Source organism: Thermobia domestica, chromosome 1 (genome assembly GCF_964235325.1).
Source record: "Thermobia domestica chromosome 1, izTheDome1.hap1.1, whole genome shotgun sequence".
Taxonomy (NCBI): domain Eukaryota; kingdom Metazoa; phylum Arthropoda; class Insecta; order Zygentoma; family Lepismatidae; genus Thermobia; species Thermobia domestica.
Window position 1 is genome coordinate 44,460,517 of NC_137454.1, and position 25,305 is coordinate 44,485,821.

Below are 25,305 nucleotides of genomic sequence, written 5' to 3' on the forward strand. Positions count from 1 at the left end.
AATAATTACACAGAAATGATAAACTTTAATGAGTGTAACTAACACAACGCTAATACTGACTCAAGAGACAGATGAAAAATTGCAAGAAATTTGCGCTTTAGAAAATGCATGTATTGATATCCCTGAGTTGAAATATCATACGCAAGTAGTAGAAAGAGTAGTGGAAATAATTAGTGAAACTTCTTTCAGTATGTGGGGCACGAGAGAGCGACTTCTTTATTCGTTCCAAAATTGACTCGAGAAAATACATACCTACTTTTGATACAAAGTCGCAGTATTTTGCAGGAAGACGTGAACAAAATTTATGAAACATTCAGTCTAATGTTGGTGGGTGGCTGGGATTCAACTCGACGGCAGCCACCGCTTAATGGTGAATTCTGGCTTGATGTGGCCTGTTACATAAAATATCAACTTCGGTAGCTTTAGAAATTCAACTCGTCACGACAACGAATCTTAACACCCTCAAATTACAGTCAACTTCAAGCGAAGAGCTGTCTAATACACAAATACACAACAAACGTGTATTTGTTTACAAAATCTACGAAACTTAAGGCCCATTGACCCCCGGCTAAGAATGTTTTAGAGAATTAAAATTTTCCATGGTAAAGTACTACGATATGATGCAACTTTTGCCCCATATCCAAATTCGAATTTAGATTTGTAAATAATTCGCCTCTTTTCATTTATTTGCATAATCTGTCAAACTTAAGGCCCATTGCGCCCCGGCTAAAAATTATTTTAGAGAATTGAAATTTTCCATGGTAAAGTACTATAATATGATGCAACTTTTGCCCCCTATCCAAAATCGAATTTCGAAAAAAAAATTTTTTTGGCCTCTTTTCACTCCACCCTACTACACACACATCTCAACATATTTGCAATTCACGGCTTCATACTATCTATATATGAAAATTTAATATCATTTTGACCGTACTCTTAACTAAATGTGATTATATTTTGAAAACAACAACAATGAGGTTGATCACAGAGCGTAACGAAGAGAGAAAATTTGAAATTGCACTCGGGAGACAGAAGAGTGTTATGTGGGCAAACTTCGGTTTAAGAACGAACGTAAAGTTCTTTTTTATTAATTATTTTATTACTAGCCTATATAACGTATTGTGCTTTTCAGAAGAGTTAGTTGGTAATGTAATTCGTTTATTTATATCTTCGTATGGACCAGAACCGCGATACATTTCTCAATAATTGCTAAAAAGAGGTGATTTTTAAACTGACTAGCTCTTAAGTCTCGGGGGGGGGGGGGGGGACAAAACACTAACGACGAGTACTTGTTTACGAGACGTAAGATGGCGTTGGTAGTATAAAATGATCTTTGTACTACTAAACACATTTTGTACTTTAGTGAAAGCTCATTATGCGTTATATACCATGAGATAACGGTACGGAATTACTATAAATTTGCATTATAGACCAATTTACTTATTACAGCGGACCAACAGAGATGAATAATTAATGAGCAACAATACACTGTCCTTAAATAGATTAATCATACCTTCACACATACATCACTCCTGCTAACCACATACTAAATTACACATATATATGCTACATCACAGATAAACTAAACACTACACATACTAACACATATCACTGTACATAATTACTACATATAATACGAACAAATCACTAATATTACCCCATTCTAAACCGGCTCGGGAACTGAAAAGGGAGGAAAGAGGCCAGAGCCAGGTGCCCCTTCTATCAAATTATTCCATTTTTTTTTAATTACAAGATTATGGTCAATGCCCCTGGAGGGACATATTGAAACTATTAAGGAAGAAAGATCCCTTTTCTGAGGGGAAAATAACCTTTATGAAATTATTCAACCCATTTTAATTGGAAGCTATTGTCAATTTAGGAATAAATGAGAGTTCTGTTAGCGTTTACCAGGGGCGGATCGAGAGGGGGCGATCGGGGCGATCGCCCCCCCCCCAGAAGAGTAAAGTTTTCTTATTTTGTATATATAAATAAAACCCATTCCAAAGTTTAGAGCCCTGAAAAGTAACAGCATGACAACCCACCGCCTCCCCAGAAGTCGGTCCTGGATCCGCCCCTGGCGTTTACACTGATATAATAATAATTAACTCAACTATAAAGGAATCTATACATACCGCCATGTTACAAAAAAAGTCACATAAACTACACACCCAAACTAGGCATATATTCCGAAGTTGGGCGTCCGCTTTCGTCAAGTTTTTTCACTGTTATCTCCTTTCCACACTTTCTGCAATTTGTTATTAGGTTCATTAATCCGTGCTCTTCACAAACTTTTAAAAGATTTTGCTCGTTATCAATGTATTCCTTCACAAATGTTAAAACTGCTAGTTCATTGCCCTTGTACATTCGCCATGTTGGTAACATAAATGCTCGTTTCTTTCCCACAATGCAACTGTTCGGTTACCTTGCGCCAAGTAGTTCCCTCCGCTCGCCATATAGTCCCATGTTTATAACCGCTTATATATAACAAATAAACAGATTTCTCGAGAGACTTATATATTATCAAGCACACAAACGATCAAATTATCCATATATTTCCTGTAAATTTTAAAAGTTTCGCTGGAAACGGACGCCCAACTTTGGAATTTAACCCCAAAACTATATATGTGGAGAAGTTTATCGTAACCTAACAGAAATTTTATGGGTAAAAAGGATATCCCAAACTTTTCAAAGCACCAATCATATTTTGCAGGGTCACACAGCCGAAAACTTAAAACTCACGCTGGTGAATCTGTCCACAGCTATTCATAACAGCAAACATGGCGTTCCTGCCTTGAGATTCCATAACTCACTGATTTTCTGACTGTTTTCAGACATTATTTCAATCGATTGGGACTCACAGAAACTTCCACACTGTTTATTCTTTAATTGAAACTAATTTTAGCTGGATAATACGGCTTTTTCTAAAATCCCAATTTTCCAAGAGTGGAACTAATGAGGTCTAACTCCAAGCGTTGCAAAAGAAGAACTAGGTGAAGGTGCGCCATAATACTAAAGCAGAAATATAGTTCCCAATCAGAGCAAAGGAATTTTAGCGGCAGAAAATACAAAGCGAATAAAAAATGGTAAAAACTGCCGGATTTTAGAAGAATATGGGCATCTCAGAGGGACGAAGTGGGTCTAAATTATTCTACCAAATATTAGATTGGTGGACAATTTCAGAAAATTCTATCCAATTATTAACCTATGATTTACATTGCAATAAAAAAAAATATAATTTCAATAATCATCCATTTGAAATGCCCATATACAGAAATTCACTATGAAATACTATATAAGTAAAGAAATTATTCTCCGAGATATAATTTTTTTCTAGATTATTCCTAAGCTCCCACATTAATTTTGGTTTAAATAAAGAACAAATGAATTTAATACAAATACCGAAAAGTATCTGTTAAAAATTTACAGTACGCGGTACGTTCGAAAAGTATTGGTCCCTAAAAAAATTATACTACTATAACTTTAAAGGCACATTGCAGTTCGATATATTTAATGGGTGCTGAAGATCCATTGAAATTTCGAGTTCGAATTAACTTCGAAATTTCACTTTCATGTGGTGAATAACAAAGAGAAACTATAGTGCATTTGATCCCAGGTTAATTTTAGATAGAGATGCATATGTATTGAATAATAATTTGTCAATATCTACTTTAGACTCTTGAAGTTTACAATATATCGACGATCGACGTACAAGGATAATAATAATTCGTGAGTGTAACTTTGTATAATAATTTTTAACAAGAACTTGGTGTTTGATGCTGTTAATTTACATATTTTTAAATGTAAAGTGCTTTACGTAAATCACAAGACAATTGAATCGTTTTCTATTTTCGTTCAAATTATCCTTAAATGTTCTAAAGATTTGACTGTAATCATTATTATTTTAATAATTCTCTGCTCCCTTATTTTGGTCAATATTGTTAAACACGTTTGAAATTCACAAACAAAATCTTAATGTTTAAGAATTTTGTTCAATATAAAGATTAGGAAATCGTGCTAAAATAAATTAAAATAAAAGCTAAAAATTTTTGTCTTTGCAATTTGAAAATAATTTAACAGTTTATTTTATTTCAGCAGGTCTTTCTCGCCTCTCAGGAAGAATTTGGGAACAATTTTGCTAAATTGGATCTCCTTTTTCTTTTTTTTTCTTTGAGATATTAGTGCCAAAGCCTAAGCACCCACTGAGAAATTTAAAAGTCGGCGCCTATGGTCAAAAGGTAGTTTCGTCGCTTTTGTTCTTGAAATCTCGATCTGCAAGATGCTTCTCGCAGTATGCGATCAATGACAGAAAAAGACCGGCATGTAGGCAGTCATAATGTCGCCTATCCATCACCAAACAGTGTTAAACAGTGTCAAAAGGTGGCTACAGAAAGAAGCTTGATGTTTTGTTGTCACATGATTTGACTCAAAGAAACACTTCTGGAACGAATTTCCATCTGTAAATCTCTACTGAAGCATAACATACTCGAATCATTTCTGACGCCATTGATTACGATCACGAGGCATGAAAAGTGGATAACCTATAACAATAATGTGTGGAAAAAAAACGTGGTCGAAGCGGAAAAAAAAGCTCCAAAGTCTGTGGCAAAACGCACATTTATGCTGTACGCTTGATGAGATTGGATGTGGCATCGTGCATCACGAGCTGCTACCGTCGGTCAGAACGATAGACTTGGAACTGTACTGTCGAAAATAAGTACGAGCGCATCTGGCAAAAGAAACGACCGAAAGTGGTCAACAGAAAGGGTATCATATACTACGCTGACAACATCTTTAACCATCTGTCAGAAATGGAGAGAACTTAGCTTAAGGATTTTAATACATCCATTGTGTAGCCCTGACCTAACACCGTCAGACTATAATTTATTCCCGTCTCTGCAGAACTCCCTGAATGGTACTAAGGTAATTAAAAAAAAAAACGTGCCTCAATTTTTGTGCCGAAAACACAAGAAGCTCTCTAGCGACGAAATTGTGGTGTCGCTAGAAAAATGGCGGAAAGTCATTGAACAAAATTGTGGATATGAGGTTTCATAATGTTACTTTTAAATAACAATAGCTTTTGACCTCCAAAGCTTCCAAACTGTTAAGACAACCTGATATTAACTTGTCTACCATATTGTCAAACATTTGTAAAAGAAATGTAATTTAATCAAAAACTTTCTTCTACTTACAGTGTTGCCCCATGCAACAGCAGTGCATTCCATGTCTAAACTAGGTTGTATAGCCTCTTCAACCCTCGGTAATGCAATTGGTTTCACATATTGTGATAATGTTGTCACGTACCTATACTGAAAGAAACAAAATTATTTCATGCGCTCCAAAAAAAAGAAAAGAAAAAGAAAGAAAAAGAAAAAGAAAAAAGAAAAGAAAAGAAAATAAATACAACATAAAACATGTTTTAATTTGCGTTCAGTTTAGGAACTCTTATCATCATCATGAACATTAGTTAATCAGGATGTTTCCTGCCTTGGTAAGTGTGGGAATTAGCTTGGTATTTACTTTTGAGTTTGGAAAAGTCCATAACTTATCAGAATTCTTTGGAACTTTTTATATTAAACTACAGCCTTCATTAAAAAAAAAAGTATGTAAACTTTTAAATAGAAAAAAATATTCAATAAGTAAATTTAAAAATTTCAGAACACTGAATGACGTACTTAGGGTAAAATTAAGACCATATTAACTTCTAAAGATAAAAACAAGATAAGATTATATTGAAAAGTTAAGACCAAAGAGAGAGAATTTATTTTCTTTCTTTTTCTTTTAATAATCTCAACACACTAATTGGTAATTTGTTAGCTGTTTCGTACATAATAATAATATGGATCAAAGAAATACCGATAAAATATAACAATCATATTAATTTTTGGATTTTCTGCAACCTTAAAGAAATGTAAAATATTGAAGATATGATAAGTAATAGGGCCGCATTTAATGTTTTCCCGCCCCTAGGCCGAAAAGAGTTTCTTACTCCTCACCCTGACGTACACAATTTTAACATAATAGAAAAGAAAATAAGCGGCAATGTCACGTGTACAACACGTAAATGACTTTAGTTAGAATCCTATGCAACCAATCTGACGTTTATGTATATACAATATATATAAGTCTGGATTCCGCATTATTTAGTATAATTCCGAGTTCAACAGTAGAAAACTGTTGAATTGAACTAAGCAAGTCATTTCTGAACACAATCCAGAACACCAACATACGTAGATTATTATTGATTGAATCTCTGATTGCTATCGTCAGTTGAGAGGACTCCTTTTGATTTAGTGATCAACAGAGAAAACGGAGGATCAGTCGTCTCCAAAACGGAGCTATATACTAGAAATCTCTAAGTATTCCATATCTTTTATCAAAGGCCAATAGACAAATTTTCTATTGAAATGGGTAACAAATCCATACGGTGAGAGTAATAGCCTAGACATAATATTTTACTTCTTTATTTATTTTATTTATTTAACTATCAACAGATACAGCTCAGAGGCGATTATTATACTGGATATCTAATAACAACAATGGAAAGGATTTGGGAAGGTATCGGCCAGGGTCTGTTTTATACAATCTCGGCATTTGCCTGGTAGAACTGAGGGAAACCCTGGAAAACTCCAGTCAGGATGGTCGGCAACAGGACTCGAACCCACGACCCCCCGAATGCGAAGCTAATACTCTACCACTTGAGCTACTTCGCTCGGTTAAATAAATGATAGTTCATTATCACACCCCCAAAACGTTCTCGTATTCTAATCCCAGATAAATAATGTACTAGCAGAAATAACCTGTTCTTCGCCCGGGAAGAACACGTTTATGACATAGTTCTTTGCAAAAAATTAAAACCCTTTTCAACATGAGAATACACATATCAATCACGGTTAAATGATAAGCTATGTCTGCCTGAATTAACTATGTTCAAAAATGTTATTTCAAATAGTTTACTTTTTCTCTCGTGATGATGAGACAGGCACCTTGAAGTCATTGTTATATATTGAGAAAAATTACAAATTTTCCCGTTAAAAGCAGATTTTCCGAAAATGTTATGGCACATGTACACTTGTATTCAATAAGTTCAAATACCAAATTCCATCCCGTTAACATGTCTCTGACCTTAAGAGGTTTCGAGATATGGCGATATTATAACAGTTGCAATCTCACCTTTTTTTTCCTCCGTCCCACAGTTATGCAGTGTAGGCTAAAGAGACAGCGATGAAGAGAATGAATGAGATTTTAGAATGAAGAAAGTGGGATGAAACGGAAGAATTCCGAAAAAACAAAAACACGGTATTTGTCCACTACAAATCTCACTTGATACGTGCTGGAATCATACCAACGACCCCACGTACCACAGATAAAGGCTTTCCTACTGAGCTACAGCGACGCCCTAGAAAGAAAAACGCTGAAACCCGTCTTTAATTATTTTTAATAAGAAGTCTAAATACCAAATTTCTTATCTCTGACCACAAGAAATTTCGAGATATGGCTATCTTATTATAACTCCTACCCTATTTTCTTCCCTTCTAGCTTAAAAAAAAAAAAAAGCTGAAACACGTCTACAATTATTTTAAAAGAGAAATCCAAATACTAAATTTCATGTATTTAACCTTAAAAGTTCCTGAAATATGGACATTTTAATATAATAATTACCACTTCTATTTCTCCCTTTCCGCGCTGAATTTCCGAAAGTACTTCCTTAGTGGTACTTTACATCAGTGCTCATATTTGTACGGTTTGCCCTGGCCGTTGTATAAACATATATGCGGGCAACCCGTGTGTGTATAGGGTAGAAGGGGGAATCGGGTGCACGGGGTAATTGGGCGGAAAACTTTTTAAAAATTTATATTTTGCATTTCAGTACATTTTTATGGAATTTAATTACACCAAAATTTTGGGTGGGTAGATGTTAATCATAAAAAAGAAAAAGCTTAGATGATTTTGAGAAGGTGTAATAATGACTAAAAACAAAAACTGATTTGGTCGAGAAATGACGTACGGAGTCTGAGGTTTGTGTATGTTTTGGTTTGTCACAATAAATCGCGCAAATGTTAATGTTTTGAGCGAGATTTTTCACAGCTGCTTAAAAATATCACAAGGATTGTGCCATGAAGAACAGCAATCAGAAATCCTCACTGTGAGGCAGTTAAAATTTTGTTAATTGTTGCATGTCAGGGTAATTGGGTGCATGATGCGGGAGTAAATAGGTGGAATGCCTTAAATGAACTTTTTTTTTTTTTGGCTTAAAATTCATTTAAATGCAGTACTATCATTTTCTTTCCTGGTATACACTTTTGTTTCATAATGTGCTGTGCTTATGAAGCTATTTGTTCAACTTAGGCCTCCAGTGGCTGTTGCGTATTTCAACAGTGCTGTTGTTGCAGTGTAGTGCTTATAAAGCGAAATATTTATAAATAAGACCTGCTTATCAATCCTACTTCAGTGCCAACACATGTTTTACTGCAATGTTTCTCAACCTGAGGATCACGACCCCTAAGGGGACCGCAAGAGGGTTTCATGGGGGTCGCGAAGATAAGCGGAAGAGGTAAATATAATTAGAATATAATACCCAAGAATATTTTTAAATATTATTTTGAATTTTGTTCTGATAGACTTATTTTCAACAAGTGCAGATTCTTTAAAAATCAATATAAATGAAAGAAGTGCGATATGAAACTAATGAGAACTGCATATTGAAATACCAAAAAAATACAAATGCAATATACAATTAAAATTGAAATCTAGTGAGATACCTAAGCAGAGTGTAATTTCACTAGTGCGGCAACGTCCAGTTCAATCTATGTGACACATATTTATCAAGTCATTTTCAACTGGTAAGCGACTTCTTGTCTTTGTCTTAATGTTTAACATGGAAGAGAAACCACTCCGGTCAATGGTATTCATTTTGAAACAGTATGACGGTTCGAATTTGATATTTGGAATATGAACGAACTGATCAAATTTGCTTTTAATCCATTCGCTTTTAGAAATACAAGAAATGGATTCTATTACTATAGAAATAGATGGATATCGTGAGGTCTCCGCAATATATTAAAATGACATATTAAAAATCCCACACAAGCTTATTACAAACCAGAAATTATAAGGGTTCACTGGCAAGAGAATGTCATCAAATGGGGGACGTGATAGGAATTCGGTGGAGAAACTACTGTTCTACTGTAATAGTTTATAGTTCTTTAGTGTTAGTCTTATTACCTTCCTGTTTTTGATAATAGAAATGCCCTTTTATATCATACATCGGTCAGTTTGAAATGACTGCTACAGCGGCTATTAGACAGATATAATAGGAAATGGATATTGAAATGACTTTTAGTTAAAAACATACTTCTATGAGAGCTATATGAGGAAATCCCAACTGTATATGTAACTTTTCAGCTCTATTTAGCTCTTCGCAGAATGAGGAATATCCGTCCTTCCTAATTGAGCCCATCACACATTGGATTGGAAGATCATCAATCTCAATTTTGTTAGGAGGGTGTCTGCAAAGAATAATAAAATTTTGTCTTAATAATTGTTTATTAGTTTCATTATTTTTTTTAAATAAAGAGAGATAATTTATAAAATTCGAGTTGTATACAGTAAAAGAAAGGCTGTATTAATTGAATACAATAGCTGTATATTACCCTGATTACTTTAATTATGTTAAACTTTTAACTTACTCTGTGTTAAACATCGACACATGCTTGTGCGACCTTTGGAGTAAATTGTTAGAATGGTAGCGGTTAGATCAACTAGTTGACATGGCAATTGATAATATTGTACAGGACAAATATATTGAATTAATCATCCTTGTACCTCTGCTAGATGATACATATTTGTGCTGCAATAATCCGAGTGCTGCAGATTGTGTGCATTCTGGTAGTTTATTAAAACATTATTATTGCGATATATATTCTCTTCACGTTGACATCTATTGATGTTATTTGCGAATTCCTCGTGTTATATCACAACAATAACATTCAAATTGTAGTTCAAACGTTGAAATCGTTTGAAGTGTTGGCCCATTGCGCAGTCGCCACCCCACTTGCGGGAAAATTCCTAAAAGTTCGAAGTTATAAGAAGAACGATTCCTTGGAGAAGTAAAATTTTGTAAAACGTTATATGTTATGACACTTCATCGCACAATATGGAATCTGTGTTACCATACATATTATACATATATACAATATGGAATCTGTGTTACCATGCATATATATATATATCCTAGACTAAAACAGAAACATACCTAGAGTTCATCCGTGGCTAAGCGGTTAGCGTACGCGCGTTTGGCGTGGGAGACCCGGGTTCGATTCCCGGCGGGAGCTCATGTGATTCGGATTCCACGTTAATCAGTAGGTCCACGTCTAACATAGCCTCGCTGCTGAAAAGGGACGTTAAACTCAACATCAAATCAAGAAACATACCTACTAATTGGCATAGATAAAGTGAGTATCATTTAGATTAACAACACATACCAAGTAAGTACAATTTTCGTTATTTATTGCCTGTTTCAAAATTATAAACAATGAGCGTATTACTGTCGCCCATAGATACATATGTTATTTAATAAAAGTGTTTCCATTTTTCTGACCACCATCTGTATATATATATATATATATATATATATATATATATATATATATATATATACAGATGGTGGTCAGAAAAATGGAAACACCTGAATGAAATTGCAACTTACCAGATTAATATGGTGTCGGGCCACCTTTTGCCTTCAGAACAGCCTTGACGCGACGTGGGATGGAGGCATAGAGGTCGTGAATGGTGGCAAGTGGAATTTTACACCATTCCTCGTGCAGGGCATCGTCCAGTTCTGTGAGAGAGGATGGAGGTGGAAATCGTCGCCGGAGTCGTGTTTCCAAGACGGCCCACAGATGCTCAATTACGTTGAGATCTGGGGATTGGGTGGGCCAGGGGAAGTGTTGAACTTCATCCGGATGTTCCTCAAACCACGCTGCAACCACGCCAGCTGTGTGGATGGTACATTATCATCCTGGAAGATGGCGTCATTGTCCGGGAACAACATCCAGACCATAGGATGCAAGTGGTCTCCTAAAATTGCGACATGATCGTTGGCAGTGATTATTCGTCCGCTAAGTGTGATCACAGGACCCAATGAAAACCATGATATGGCGGCCCACAGCATCACCGAGCCGCCGCCATGTTTCACAGTTGGGCGGAGACACTGCAGATCATAAGCTTCTTTGGGCGCTCTCCTCACATAAACACGGCCCGTGGTTGGGAATAGGGTGAAGGATGACTCATCCGACCATATCACACGTTTCCAGTTCTCAACGGTCCAAGTTGCATGGTCGCGGCACCATTTGCGGCGTGCGAAAGCGTTATGGTCCCTGATGAGCGGTTTGGCCTGTGCAACACGATCCCGTAAGTTCATGCCATGAAATTCGCGGCGGACTGTGATTGTCGAAACATGGTGGGGGAGGTGCTGATTGAGTTCCTCCGTCGCTTGCTCCGCAGTGGCACGAAGTTCTGCGTGACAATGCGCTATAATACCCGGCGTGACCTGTCACTCATGATTTTCTTCCGCCCACTGTTCCGCTTTCCCGGTGTGGTTTTTCCGTGTGTTGTCTAGGCCGTCATCACCTTCGACATTGTCCCACGCGACACACCTAACACAGTAGCCACTGCCGTCACAATCACTCCACATAACCGCGCACCAACAATTTGCCCTCTTTGAAAATCTGAGAGGTCTCCCATTTTACACTACCTCCGTCTGCTGCAGCCACTGGACACTGGTGTTCCACTGCGCCTGACGTAGTATGGAGACCGACCTAACACACCACCACCAGCGGTCCGGCGCTGCGGGCGCCACGACACCACTGCCAACCCATACATCTGACGTGTTGCTAACTACAGGTGTTTCCATTTCTCTGATCACCATCTATATCTATCTATCTATCTATATCTATATATTATATATATATATATATATATATATATATATATATATATATATATATATATATATATATATATATATATATATATTACTATATTTTATTTATTTTCATTCATTCTTACTTTGCTTTATATCTACATTATTATTATATCCATTATATATATATATATATATATATATATATATATATATATATATATATATATATATACATATACATATATATATATATATATATATATATACGAGGGTCACTACGAAAGTTTTGAGATCTGAAATAACTTACATACTTAAAATCAATTTAACACTTACATTTTCTCAGAGTATTCACCATTACACTGTACACACTTTTGCTTCCTTGATAACCACTTTTCACACATGCGATCTTTGATCCTGGGGAACAGAAAAAATCACACGGGGCCAGGTCAGGGCCATACGGCGGATGAGTCATAAGTTTGACCTCCGTAGATTCTAAAAACTGAATTGTGATGTTGGCCGTGTGTACGGACCCGTTGTCATGATGAAGCAGAATCCCACGAAATCCAGTTCTTGGATGCCGTTCCCGAAGCTTCTGGAACACTTTTGTTAGGCAAACAGCGATGTACCACTGAGTAGTAAGTCCTTTGTTCTTCAAGTGGAGCAGTTGCAACATTTCCACATTTGGAGAAGAAAGTTGCGACCATCTTCTTTCCCACACTTTGCGGTAGCTTCACTTTCATGGGTGGATTTTCGTCTGGAAAATCCAAACTGTAGACTAGCGTTTATTTTCAGGGTCAAATTGATACATCCAAGTCTCATCACCAGTAACAATGTCAGAGACGCATCGAGAATTGCCTCCGTCAAATCTTGCAAGCATTTCTTTACACCATTCCACACGCATGCGGTTCTGTTGTTCAGTCAAAGTGTGAGGCACCCAACGAGATGAAATCTTCCTGAGCCGAAGATGATCATGAAGAATTTTTGTTACTGCTGGCGATCCAATGTTCAGTGTAGATTCAATGTCCTTGAAAGTTGTTCGAGGATTTCCTCGAATCATTTGTTCCACAGCGGCAATGCTTTCATCTGACACAGCTGTTGCCGGACGTCCAGCTCTCTCTTCATCTTTAAGCGATGTCCGGCCTCTTCTGAATTCACCAAACCACCGTAAAATTGTAGCACGGGAAAGAGCAGGGTCCTCAAATGTTCCCTGCAAACGGTCAACGCTTTGTGTCTCTTTCAAACCACTTTTGAAATCGTAAAGGATCATTGTGCCGAAAATGCTCCATTCTAGACAGCCGAATACTGCTCACATCAACAAACAAGTAAAGGCGATACGGCCACGCCGATAAGCGAAGCGAGTTGAAACTTGCTTCGCTTCTTCGCTCTAGATATCACTACCGAACGCAACTGTTGGAATTCAAATACTTTGCCACAACAATGCGTATCTCAAAACTTTGGTACTGACTCTCGTATATATATATATATATATATATATATATATATATATATATATATATATATATATAACGGGTGGTCCAACTACAATGCACGATGTTAATTATGTGTCACACCGTAACGTCAAGGTTTTTGCCCAACTTAATTTGACATTTCTTTGTTTCAATGTTTGGCAAATTCAACCATGGAGAGGTACACAATTGAGCAACGCGTGAAGATTATTGAAGCCTTTTACGAGAATAGACGTTCAAATCAAAATGCATTTCGTGCACTTCGTGGTTTTTGGTCAGCATAATCGACCAAATGTGTCAACAATCGGGAGAATTGTGCGCAAATTTCAGTAAACAGGGTCTGTAGGAAATGTATCCACAAAGAATGGCTCGTTGGTGCAGGTTATGGGCTGGCGGCATCATCGGGCCATACTGTTTTGAAAATGAGGTCGGCCAAGCAGTTACCGTGACTGGTGTTCGCTATCGCGAGATGATAACGGACTTCTTGTGGCCAGAAATTGAGGATATGGACCTGGACGATATGTGGTTCCAACAGGATGGTGCCACGTGCCACACAGCCAACGAAACATTGGCTCTTTTGCGCGAAAATTTCAATGGCCGTGTAGTCTCACTTGGTGGCGATGTTAACTGGCCGCCACGATCATGTGATTTGACACCATTGGACTTTTTTCTGTGGGGATATTAAAAAAAAATGTACGTCAATAAGCCAAGAACAATTCAAGAGCTAAAGGATGCGATAATTCGGCACATTAATGATATTGAACCTCAATTATGTCTCAGAGTCATTGAAAATATGGACGATCGGATAGAAGTCTGCCACCGAAGCCGTGGCGAGCATTTGACCAATATTTTGTTTCACACATAATTGTCATAGATTCTTCTATCATAATAAAAAATATTAAGATTATTCTCTGAAAACTTGTTATATATATTAGTACTTGTTATGAAATCTATGTAGAAGAATTTCGAAATAGCCATTAAATTTTATTTACATTTTAGAATCATTTCCTTTAAATTTTATAATATTATTTACCTCATTGTAGATATGGTTATAGACGTTGAGGGAGAGAAAGTCTTTCCCGAATCTGCTTTTATTTAGCAATGCATTATTGAATTTCGTACTCTAGTATTAACAAAATTACTTAAATTTCTATTTTATCTTTTTAGCTGCACGAATATTTACTTTGGCATACGTTTATGCAGCTTTATTCTATATATAATTATCTTCTGAAAATAATTATATCTCATATTTAAATTATAACACCATTTTATATAATTTTTCTCTTCAATTCGAAACTGTATATATTTTAACAGTATTTTTATTTTCTTATTTTTTATACATATACATATATATTGTTATACACATTGTTATATACATATTACACAATTATACACAAAATCACGTTACAGCTGATTTTTTTTTTAAATATTTATTCATCAGCAAATAAGATATAGGTCTAACAACAATTTCCTGTACATACCGAATATTGCATTAAAACATGATAATAATAATAAAAAATAATAAATAAAGACAGTTCAATTGTTAATGCAAATACAAAAATAAATACTACCAAAATCCTTATTGCCAATTTACATATCGTGTAATGCGCTATGGTGCAAGTCTAGAATAGCGGCGCATTACAATATGGAGTTATTTCAGTATCACGCTATTCATATTTCGTGTACATTTTCAAAAAAAAACTACAAACATTTTCTTTCTTATTAAATGGACATTACTATTGTGAGGAATAATAAAGTATAGCATATATTATTTATAAGTTACAAGGAATGAAATATATTTTCGGTAAGGAGGAAAAACATAATGAACTTTAATGTTGCGATTTAGCTACCACGCTTCCTGGATGAAGAAAGACCATTAACGAAATGAACAGCAAAATAATGAAACGCAGTGTTGAAATTTCTTGGCTTACCTTCATTTTGAAGTCTTTAGGCCTATAAATTGCAATATATCGAGTACAAGTGTAAGAACATCTAAAACAGATGGAAGCACTTCTGCTCATGTAAATGTCAAAAAATCATACGCTTACTAAACTCTTTTCATGTTATAATACATTGTTCGTTGCTTGGTATATATGTCAAATATACCGCGTAGAGCTTTGCTTATTGCAAAAATTCTCAATGTCACTTAAATATTTATTTTTCAGAAAGGCAATGTACATACTAAAATTACAATATATGCTCTATTTGTCTGATATAGAATTTTGAGGCAGCTGTGATACCTTTACTATGTCATTCTGCTTAGCGAAGGAAATGCTTCTGTTGATTACGAACAAATAGCGTTATCAATATTAATATTTAAATACTTTGCGTTTACCATGGTAGCTGCGATGTTACTACTAACACAGGGCGCTATTCCCATTTCCTCGTTCCTTCCCTAGTTCTTGAATTTCCTCGTTCCTTCATGTGGCCTCGGTGCTATTTTTACACCGGTCAACACGGGCTTTCTGTCACACTGGTAACAACCTCTGTCTGTTGGACCTCTGTTAACTTCAACACCAACCACTTGATGTTGAAGTAACACCCTAAAATGGTGTAATGCTTGAAACACGGACCTATGTTAAAAGTTGATTGTATTAACACAATTATTTTTGTTGTATAATAAAATTTGCACGTTACATGTGCAGAACGAGAACGAGTAGTACTTCTTTTACATTTTGTAATTTAGCAGTGCTTAATTGGATCCAATAAATGTCCATACAATTTTGCAATGGGAAATTCTGTGCTTTTCCCGTTTGCTTTATACTGCAAATAATTTCTTTAGTTATATGCTTATATGTAAAAACAAGGCACAGCAAATAATTGCTACTTCAGCTGCCAATGTTGTAGTCTATTAGTTACTAGCAGCGTTCACCCCGCTTCGCTGCGGTCACCCCGGAACGCAATAAACTTTGTTACTTAGATAATTTTTACTTTTTCGCTTTCAAGTGATATGATAAAAACCATAGAAGATTGCAGTAAATCTTAACATTATATCGCCTGTCATTTATGTTAACCCGCCCCGCTTCGCTGCGGTCATCCCGGTGCTGGCATATTGTAAAAGTGTATGTAAAAATAAGCAAATCAATTAAAAAATTTTAAACAGAAGATTCAAGCTATTTTCCGCTGTATATCGCCTGTCATTTATGTTAACCCGCCGAGTGACACGGTCATGCGGGTTGCATATAAATACGTTTATTTTTACCTATGATGAACTAATAACAAAGGATTTGTACGTTATGGACACTTGAATGGTCAATTATCTCAAGACACTGGTAATTAAAAATTAAAGTGATATGATAAAAACCATCTAGGGTCCAAATCCTAATAACCCCCCAAAAATGAAAGAAATTGGTTCAGCCGTATTAGCGTGATGAGCGGACAAAGGATTTTGTACGTTCTCTTTTATATATATAGATTGATGATCTGAATTAAAAAATAAAACGTTAAAGAAAGATGGTGACAAGTTCTTGGATAGAGAGATAATAGTAAATTCAAGAATTTAATATTCTATGAAGTCAAGTATGCTTGAAAGGAACTGCAGTTGTACTTTTAATGTTCTACTTTTGAAAACGTTTTGGTATGCTAGCATATAAACTAAAGCATTAATATAACGTTTAAATGAATCATTGAGGAGTTGCGAAAGCAGCAAATTTATAGCACGTATTATAAAACTCTTACTATTGACATATAACCATAATACAGAGTACTCGCTATTTCAGCCATTTCATTTTAAAATGATCATAACAATCTTGATAAATATAATCTGTTATACTGATTTAATATTGTTATATAGATATTCAAGCTGATTTTCCCTTAGGCCTACAAGAAACGAAGTTATGAATAAAATTTCTCTAGGTTTAAATTATCAAAAGGATTGTAGCTTTTCTGTTATTTGGGTATTTGCATATGTGTCCAAAAGAATCTGTTAGAAATTTGACTCGAATATAAGGTTTGAAGAGATGGATCTATATTGAGCCGAATTTGAATATGCCACTTACCTAGAAAATGTCATGTTCTCACCACGGTTGTGTTCGATTTCCAGACCACCTCTATTGACTAGTGCTCGACATTGGAGTTTCCATTGCAGATGATTACGTTGCAGCTAGACCATGGATATTGCGTCCCTATCTTCTTTACAGGCTTTCCACAGACCGAAGACAGTGTGGGCACGACGATGGAACAGGGTGCTGCTTCAAGATTCCGAAAGCACAATAGTCCATTGGGCCGGCATCTGGACCTTTGACAGAGTCAGGAATGGGATTGCCGCAATTCCAATATCATGTTCCATATTGCGAAGAATTTCAGCAATGTTTTCGCCGTGTGTCTGGATGCATTGTCTTCGTGCAGTTCAACCTGGTTCACGTCTTCTCCGTACAATGCTCGGATTTCATGCTGGTACATTTCAGTCATTACATGAGTTTGGTACTACGTCTCTCTCCACCTTTCGGAGACGTAGTTTGTCCCTGTACGACAAACCGAGCACAATCATGAACCATTTTGGGAAACTACGCAAACAACCCTAGGCGTCAACAGACCTGTATGTAATGCAACGAACTTTACCATAGTCTGTGAGGTAAATCCATGCCTCATCATGAGTAACAACAAACTTCTACCGATCATCCGCAAGATGACGTTCATACAGTTTCCTGCAGTTCCTTTCTCGCTCAGCCATATGACACGGTTTTAGGGTGTGCACACTTGATCGCGAGAAGTAAATTCCTGTGAAGGGCGGTTAATTTTCACCTGAGATGTGTGGCATTTGCTGTCCCTCGCACGCTGTGTGTGGGGATTTTCGAAAGTCGTCATACGCCGAACCACACACAATAGCGGCAGGACCACGGGAGGCCGCTTTTTAGCTGCTTCCGTCGGTGTGACAATTCCATGACTCTGTGTCGCATATTTTCATATAATACGATTCACAGTAGCACGACTTACACGAAAATTACGCATTACTATGATGCGCGACGCCGTCAACTCAGCGTCGGAAAGGAATACAATGAACCTTTCCCAGAATCTGTTCAGTTTCGGCGGCATCAAACTAGTTCTACTGCGTGATTAACGAGATACTGTTGCTTGCTTCGTGGGAATCTCAAAGCAATGGGTTGTGCATGCGCGGTACAGTTGAACATTGACTTTAGCTAAATATAAATGAATCAACCTATGTACTTATGTAGTAATAATAAGAAAGAAAACGCACAATAATAGTCATGACTTTCTTTTGTATGTAATAGTTCTTGTTCACTAGCAGTTCCCTTGTAAAAGCTACGAAGGGTAATACATTAAGGCATGTTCTGTAATAGTGCATTAATTATTTTATTCAGAACAAGCGTTTTTTAAATCCTCGATATTTTGACGGTTCTCTTAATAAATGTTATTTTCACATTAATAATTATAGTATCTCGTTTTCTTCACGTACCTCTACTTTTAGAGATAAACATTGGTACAAAATCTTCTTCGTGACTAAATTTATCTTCATTGAAACTTATGAAAAACGGAATATTGATTCATTTATTCCACAAGGTTTCCAAGTAAGAAAAACAAAAGAAATCTAACCCAATTTAAATTCCATAAATTAAACTTGAGAAAAATTACCATAAAAAGCAAATTCTTCTGTAAAATAAAAACTTACTAACTTGATACATGCTCCTGTTGTTAGAGCCCAGTATTCGTTCAATAATACTCCAGAACAACTTGTGTCTAAATCTCTGCTCTGTTGTATGAAGTGTACCTACGAATGAAAACAGAAAGTTCTAATGAAAATACATTCTTGAGAATCAAGTACACGCGCTAGAATTGCCAGGTTTTCCAAGTTTTCAAGTATTTTACCCAAGTTTTCTTATTTTTCCGCCCTTGTTCAAAGTGGATTGTGTAATGCAGTATACAATATACAATCACAAGAAAGTACAAATAAAACAAAAACACTATAGGCCTTATGCAGAGTCGTTCTGACGCGTGATTAGCAGTAGTGCTATTCAGCCGGTTCGCACCGGTTCGCTAGAACCGGTTGTTAAAATATTTTGAGTTCGCAGAACCGTTTGTTATACTCAGGCATAAACACAGACATGCATGACCTAAACAAGAGTGAAAGAAAAAAAAGCCAAACAAATTAGTGAAAACACCTCTGTACTTTTCCCGCTCGCTTGTATTGTTATGAAAACAACTTTCAATTGTTTCAATTCAATGAGCAGATAGAAATGTGAAGGGGCAGATAGAAATTTGAATATGAATTCTGGATAGTAGGATATGTGAGTGTAATGAATGTGATACGCATCTAAGGGGTTGTCCACATATTACGTAACGCGGGAAAGGGGGAGAGGGGATTCGGCCTTGCGTTACGAAGTGTGACACGAGGGAGGAGGAGGTTAACGTCTTCGATATCTAAAGTGCTTTTTTCTGTACTCTCTATTTTTATTCTCAAGTTTATATGCAATCTTCTAAACAAATAATTTTATTCAATTCTTTTCATTTTTATAAATAAATATTTATATTGTTTTGGAAAATTGAGAACATACATCCTGTATAAATTGAATCATACAGAAGTGATTTGAAGACGCTACTAGACACTAGCATGACTGATGACGAACCCTGCGTGTATTACAAAACAATAAATCTATGTTTTGTGGCTATCGTCGCAATGCATTTACGGTACACGCTTTTCTGGAGTTAGTTGTTAGCGATCGTACTACCGCTTGAAAATGTCCTAGCGTTTCCACTTGTATCGCTATTCCTAACAATAGATTTAAAACTTTTGATTTGAATCATTACCCACTCTATTCTTCCATGGGGTTTCGCATGTGAAACAGAAGAAACTCTCTTTTGTGAAATAATAATTTCCGCGACAGAACGATCCAAACAAAATAAGATATTAAAAACCGAATTCACCGGATATTCATCTCATACTGAATTTTTTATCTTTAGATTTGAATTTTCCAAGAGAAATCGAGTTTATTCGCATTCTGGCACTGATTTAGGATAAGAAAAATTTGAAAAGGGGTAAACTGAAGTCCAAAGAAGAAGACCGAAACTTTGTTCACAAACGAGATGTCCCTGCTCTTTCGCGTATGCAACCACGTTGAATTTGTGATCTACAGGGAAGATAACTTCTTTGTATCGTCGACAGTGGGAAACTCCAAATACAGCAAGCATCCTGCATTAAAGAAAAAAAGAGGTCAATGTAAATTTTCTAGATCTTGTTTCACCTGAATCTTCCTGCAGCACTTCCTCCTTGCCAATCATCGGTGACCTGAGGTTGGGTGCGATCTCCTTGAGAAAACGACAGCATGGAATTTCGAAGAATTAAGAGTGGTTAATTAAGCAACCTTAAGGGTTTAAAAAATTAAGGTACTATGATTTTCTAATACCTTGATTTGTTGTCCAAAAAAAAACTACAAATATATTCAAAATACAAGCATTTTGTAATGGAAAGTTCTGTCATTAAAATTATTTTTTATTGTGATAACCCCCCAAAATAAGCAAAATTGGTGAAAAAACAAAAATCAAAAAGTGTTACATAACAAAGGGAGAAGGGGTTCAGCCTTGCATTACAAAGTGAGACAAGGGAGAGCTATATATATATAAGGGTATTCAGAAAGTAAATATGCAGTTTATAACTTGCCGTATTTTATTTTCCATAAACCACTTTAAACAACTGAAATTAATTCGAAGCTAAACTTTAATGTCATGGAAGTTGTAAGAGATGCTGGAAGGGATCCCTTTGCACTTGAAGACACAGTTGCACACGTTTCTGCATGTTCTTAAAGACGTTGTGCAGAACATCGGGAGTGATGTTCTGAATGTGACGTGGCAGTGTACCTTGGAGTTCTTGTATGGTGTGCAGATTGCCTTCATAGGCCTTTCCCTTCAACGTACCCCATAGAAAGCAATCCTGTGAAGACAAGTCGGGTGAACACGGAGGCCAGAGTCCTCGAGAGATGATGCGGTCACCGAAGATGTCCTGCAAAAAGCTCATCGCCTTGCGGGCGGTATGTGCAGTCATCCCATCCTGTTGGAACCAGCCATTCTCAACTTCGTCCTCATTCAGTTCACCTAGGAAGTGCTCCAGAATGCAGGTGCAGTACCGTTCTGCATCTATGGTGTCCTGAAAGAAGATGGGCCCAATGATGCGTTTACGAGTCACGGCGCACCAAACACCAACCGTTTGATTATGCAGTGGGGATACATGAAATTCATGCGGATTCTTCGTACTCCATACACGACTATTCTGGCTATTCACGTAACCGGAGAGGTGAAAAACGTTTAGTCAAGAATCCCCTCACCATTGTCCTGCAGGAAGGACAGGAACCAGTTGCAAAAGTTCACACGCACCGGCGATCGGTGTCTCTCAGTTCATGCACGACCGAAATTTTGTACGGATACATGGACAGTAACTTCCGGAGAATCTTGTGAGTGGAACCCACGGACACGTGGGCCTACTGAGATAGTCGTCTAACCGATTTCTTTGGACAGTGCAGCATCACGTCTTGCACCTCCACCACCCTCTTTGCGGATGTGGCTGTGGATGGCCTATCTGATTTTAGAGCATTATGAACGTTTCCGGTCTTTCGAAAGTTGGTGATGAGGTTCCGTACAGCATTGCGGTTAGGCATCTTTACTTCTGGAAACTTTGCTGCAATTGCAGCTTCTACTGCTGAGGTAAACTTGTCTCCATTGCGGAACACATGCTTCACAAGAAACACTCCTTGTTCAATCGTCAGCATGATGACCTGGATCCCAATGATGTTACACAAGACTTGGTCTTCAGTCAAACCGAACCTGAACAAATACAAATACCTGGTCAAATATGGTTCAAATGTTAAACAATGGAGTTGATGAGTTGATTTTGAGTTTAACGTCCCGTTCAGCAGCGAGGCTATATGAGACGTGGACCTACTGATTAACGTGGAATCCGAACCACATGAGCTCCCGCAGGAAATCGAACCCGGCACTCCCGCGCCAAAGGCACAAACGCTATCCGCTTAGCCACGAAGGAGCTCGGTTAAACAATGAAAAATGGGGCAAGTTAGTTACGTCAACTAAACATATTAAACGTAAAGAATTAGAACGTTTAATTAATCGCAAATTTAACCTATAGCGTACAGCGAGACGAAGGTTTCGGAGGAACAACTAGTTTTAATTAACACGAAGACTCAGAACTATCTCAGATCTCATAAGACGCTGCAGAATTACTAGGCTATCTTTGTGATTCCTATCTTGTTTTATGTTACTATTAAATATAACGAGACACAACACATTTTAAACGACTGTTATCCTGCTGACGATGTGCATATGTACAATCATGATTACGTAATATCCGAATAGTTACATCAGACGTTAGTGCAATTTTCTTGAATTCAAGGTAGTTGATGAATCTTGTGTGTGTGATTCAATTTTGCGTCCTTGAATAACGGCAAAGCCATAAAAAAGACGGATTATCGTATTAAACTCCATTGGCCTCTCGTGAATGGCTGGCGCTGCGTGTTTTCTGTGCGTATTATACTGGCTTCAATTCTCACACGTCAGTATTAAGTATTTGCTCGGATACAAGCTTGAGTAGTAGGGGTTTGGATCCTAATTTGAACAGTAAGCCTTGGGTCAAAAAAAAAAAAAAAAAAAAAGGGGAGGTTAAGCTCCAGACAATTAAAATATTATTAAATTACGCCTAATCCTCTTTCCGGGAAAGCCGAACTGACGAGAACATGTTTTTCCATTTTAAAAACTTAAGGGTAGTGTATAACTTTAGAGAGGTAATTCGTAGAGCTTTTTGGGGGAGGGAGAAATTCAAATGAGGATAAATTATACTAAAATTTATAAAATTAACCTAAAATTAGGCTAAATTTTCAGCAAAGATTTCAGAAATGGCCCGGACCTCCAGTACCCGTGGCTTTAGCTACAGAGTATGTAAACAAAGACATGAAACGTAGAAACAAGTGTCATTACTTGCCATAAATGGAAAATCCCTTCTAGAAGCATATCTTCCGTCAGTGATTGTAGCAGGTTGTCTGTTAGAACTCGTACAAATTTTTTGACGATTCAGGAAATGATCTGCAATAGAATTTAGATTAAAATTTATTTGTAATAAAGAAGCTTATAAATACATTATATATATATATATATATATATATATATATATATATATATATATATATATATATATATATATATTCATCATATCTTTATACATGTAAAATGTATATAACTGTAATTATGTATGTATGTTTGTGTTCCATCGTAACTCCTGAATACCTGGAGCAATCTTAACCAAACTTGGTACACATAATACTTGTGGTGGTTAGACCCCGGCTCCCCTAGGGAGGAATGACACTGAAAAAATTTATAAAGACAGCGTCAGCTTCTACAATTACCGTATATGACTTTATTTAACCTATTACTTGGGAGTTTCCGAATCAGAGAATTTCATCTGAATGGGGAATAAATTTGTTAAAAATACGTATTATGAAATGAAATGAAATCTTTGAAGTTTACTTTCCACGCCACGCTCAATAAGAATTTATTATGGCGAACGTAGTTGTCAGACTGCAAATACAAGAGAAATTCTCATGACGAGTTGAGTCCTCATTGGCACATAAGAGGTTAAATATAAAAAATGCTTTTGTTTTACAAATGGATTAGTGGAATTTCTGTTCCAGCAATTTGACCGGCTTTGCTAAGAACAAGACTGAGAAAAGCCCTTACATGAAGTATAGATGGGCTTTTGGCTACTGGAACCAAAATGTACGTATGTGAAGAGCCCCTAAAGAGGATTCACTTGGATTGCACCTAGGCTTACTACTTTATTGTATTAGTGGGATGTACCTCAAAGCCACCACTACACAAACTCAATTAATTAATACACTGTTTATATTTTCTTCACTGTGTACAGTACTGACGTGTGAGTATCAGATAAAAAATAGAGCGCAGGAAGCTAAGCTGATATGAGTTCATCAGAAGCAAGAAAGTAGCGTTAATGGTCACAAAAAAATTTTAAAAAATTAAAAAAGAATTTACTCTACTGCCAATGATATCTAGGTGGTGCACAATTTCTATTTAAAAGAAAAAAAAGTATCTCCCTTACTACCATATATGGCTCGTGAGTTTGTGACAATACTCGTGAGTTCTAATTTTACTTCCTGTGCCCCGTTAGGAAGTGACACTTCCACTCCCAAAGGACACTTCCACCGTCACCTTCGCTGGTCACAGTCCTTGAGGTTCTGTTAATAAATTTGGTTTCTGATGTGTTTTCTTTTAATAAAAATAAAATACTCACCTTTAAGTTTGTATGGCTGTATAACAGACTTCAATTTCTGTTTCTTTGCTTTGACCATAACAGTATCAAACATTCTATTAACTTTTACTATATAAATTAAAACAATATTAAAATTAAAACTACAGGAAAGAAAAAAAAACGTGGCTGGTTAGTTCAACTCCCTTCTGCCTTTCCTCCTACCTATATCAACAAGAAAACTTCACTCTGTGTGTGTGTGTGTGTGCGTGGTGTGTCTGCTCTTAAAACAGAACCAAGGAAGTTTTCAATTATTATGTGACCACATACGAGATTGCATTAAAATGAAAAATAGAATGATATACTAGCTGTAAAATATTATGTCCATATAAGATAATTTACCTGACATCAATATTTAGTTTACAATAATATGAAAATTTTCCCATGTGTGGTAAGGACATGATTTTTGTCTGCACCAAACCCTGCTCCCCTTTCCGCCGAATTCACAAGAAGGGTTCTATACAGAGATTTTGAAGAAATAGCGAGATTAATAGCTCGAGATTAATAGGGAATCGCGTTCAAGTTCCGACTTAGTTTTATTCAGAATAATTCCCAAGAATATTATTATATTTAACTCTTATAGAAACTTAGCATATTACATAACACTTGTTCAGTGCTTAAAGCAGGGGTGCCCACAA

General features: G+C 36.5%; 1 protein-coding gene across 1 annotated transcript in view; it reads right to left on the reverse strand.

The window, feature by feature from the left end:
* LOC145681232 (transmembrane protease serine 9-like) overlaps positions 1-25,305 on the reverse strand; it is a 140,975-nt gene that overhangs the window by 25,660 nt on the left and 90,010 nt on the right. Inside the window, exons 9-12 of the mRNA XM_081752818.1 lie at positions 23,330-23,430; positions 19,023-19,117; positions 9,353-9,506; positions 5,190-5,306 (exon numbers count right to left, since the gene is read on the reverse strand). Of these exons, the coding sequence (XP_081608944.1) occupies positions 5,190-5,306; positions 9,353-9,506; positions 19,023-19,117; positions 23,330-23,430 (467 nt within the window). The remainder of the gene's footprint in view (positions 1-5,189; positions 5,307-9,352; positions 9,507-19,022; positions 19,118-23,329; positions 23,431-25,305) is intronic.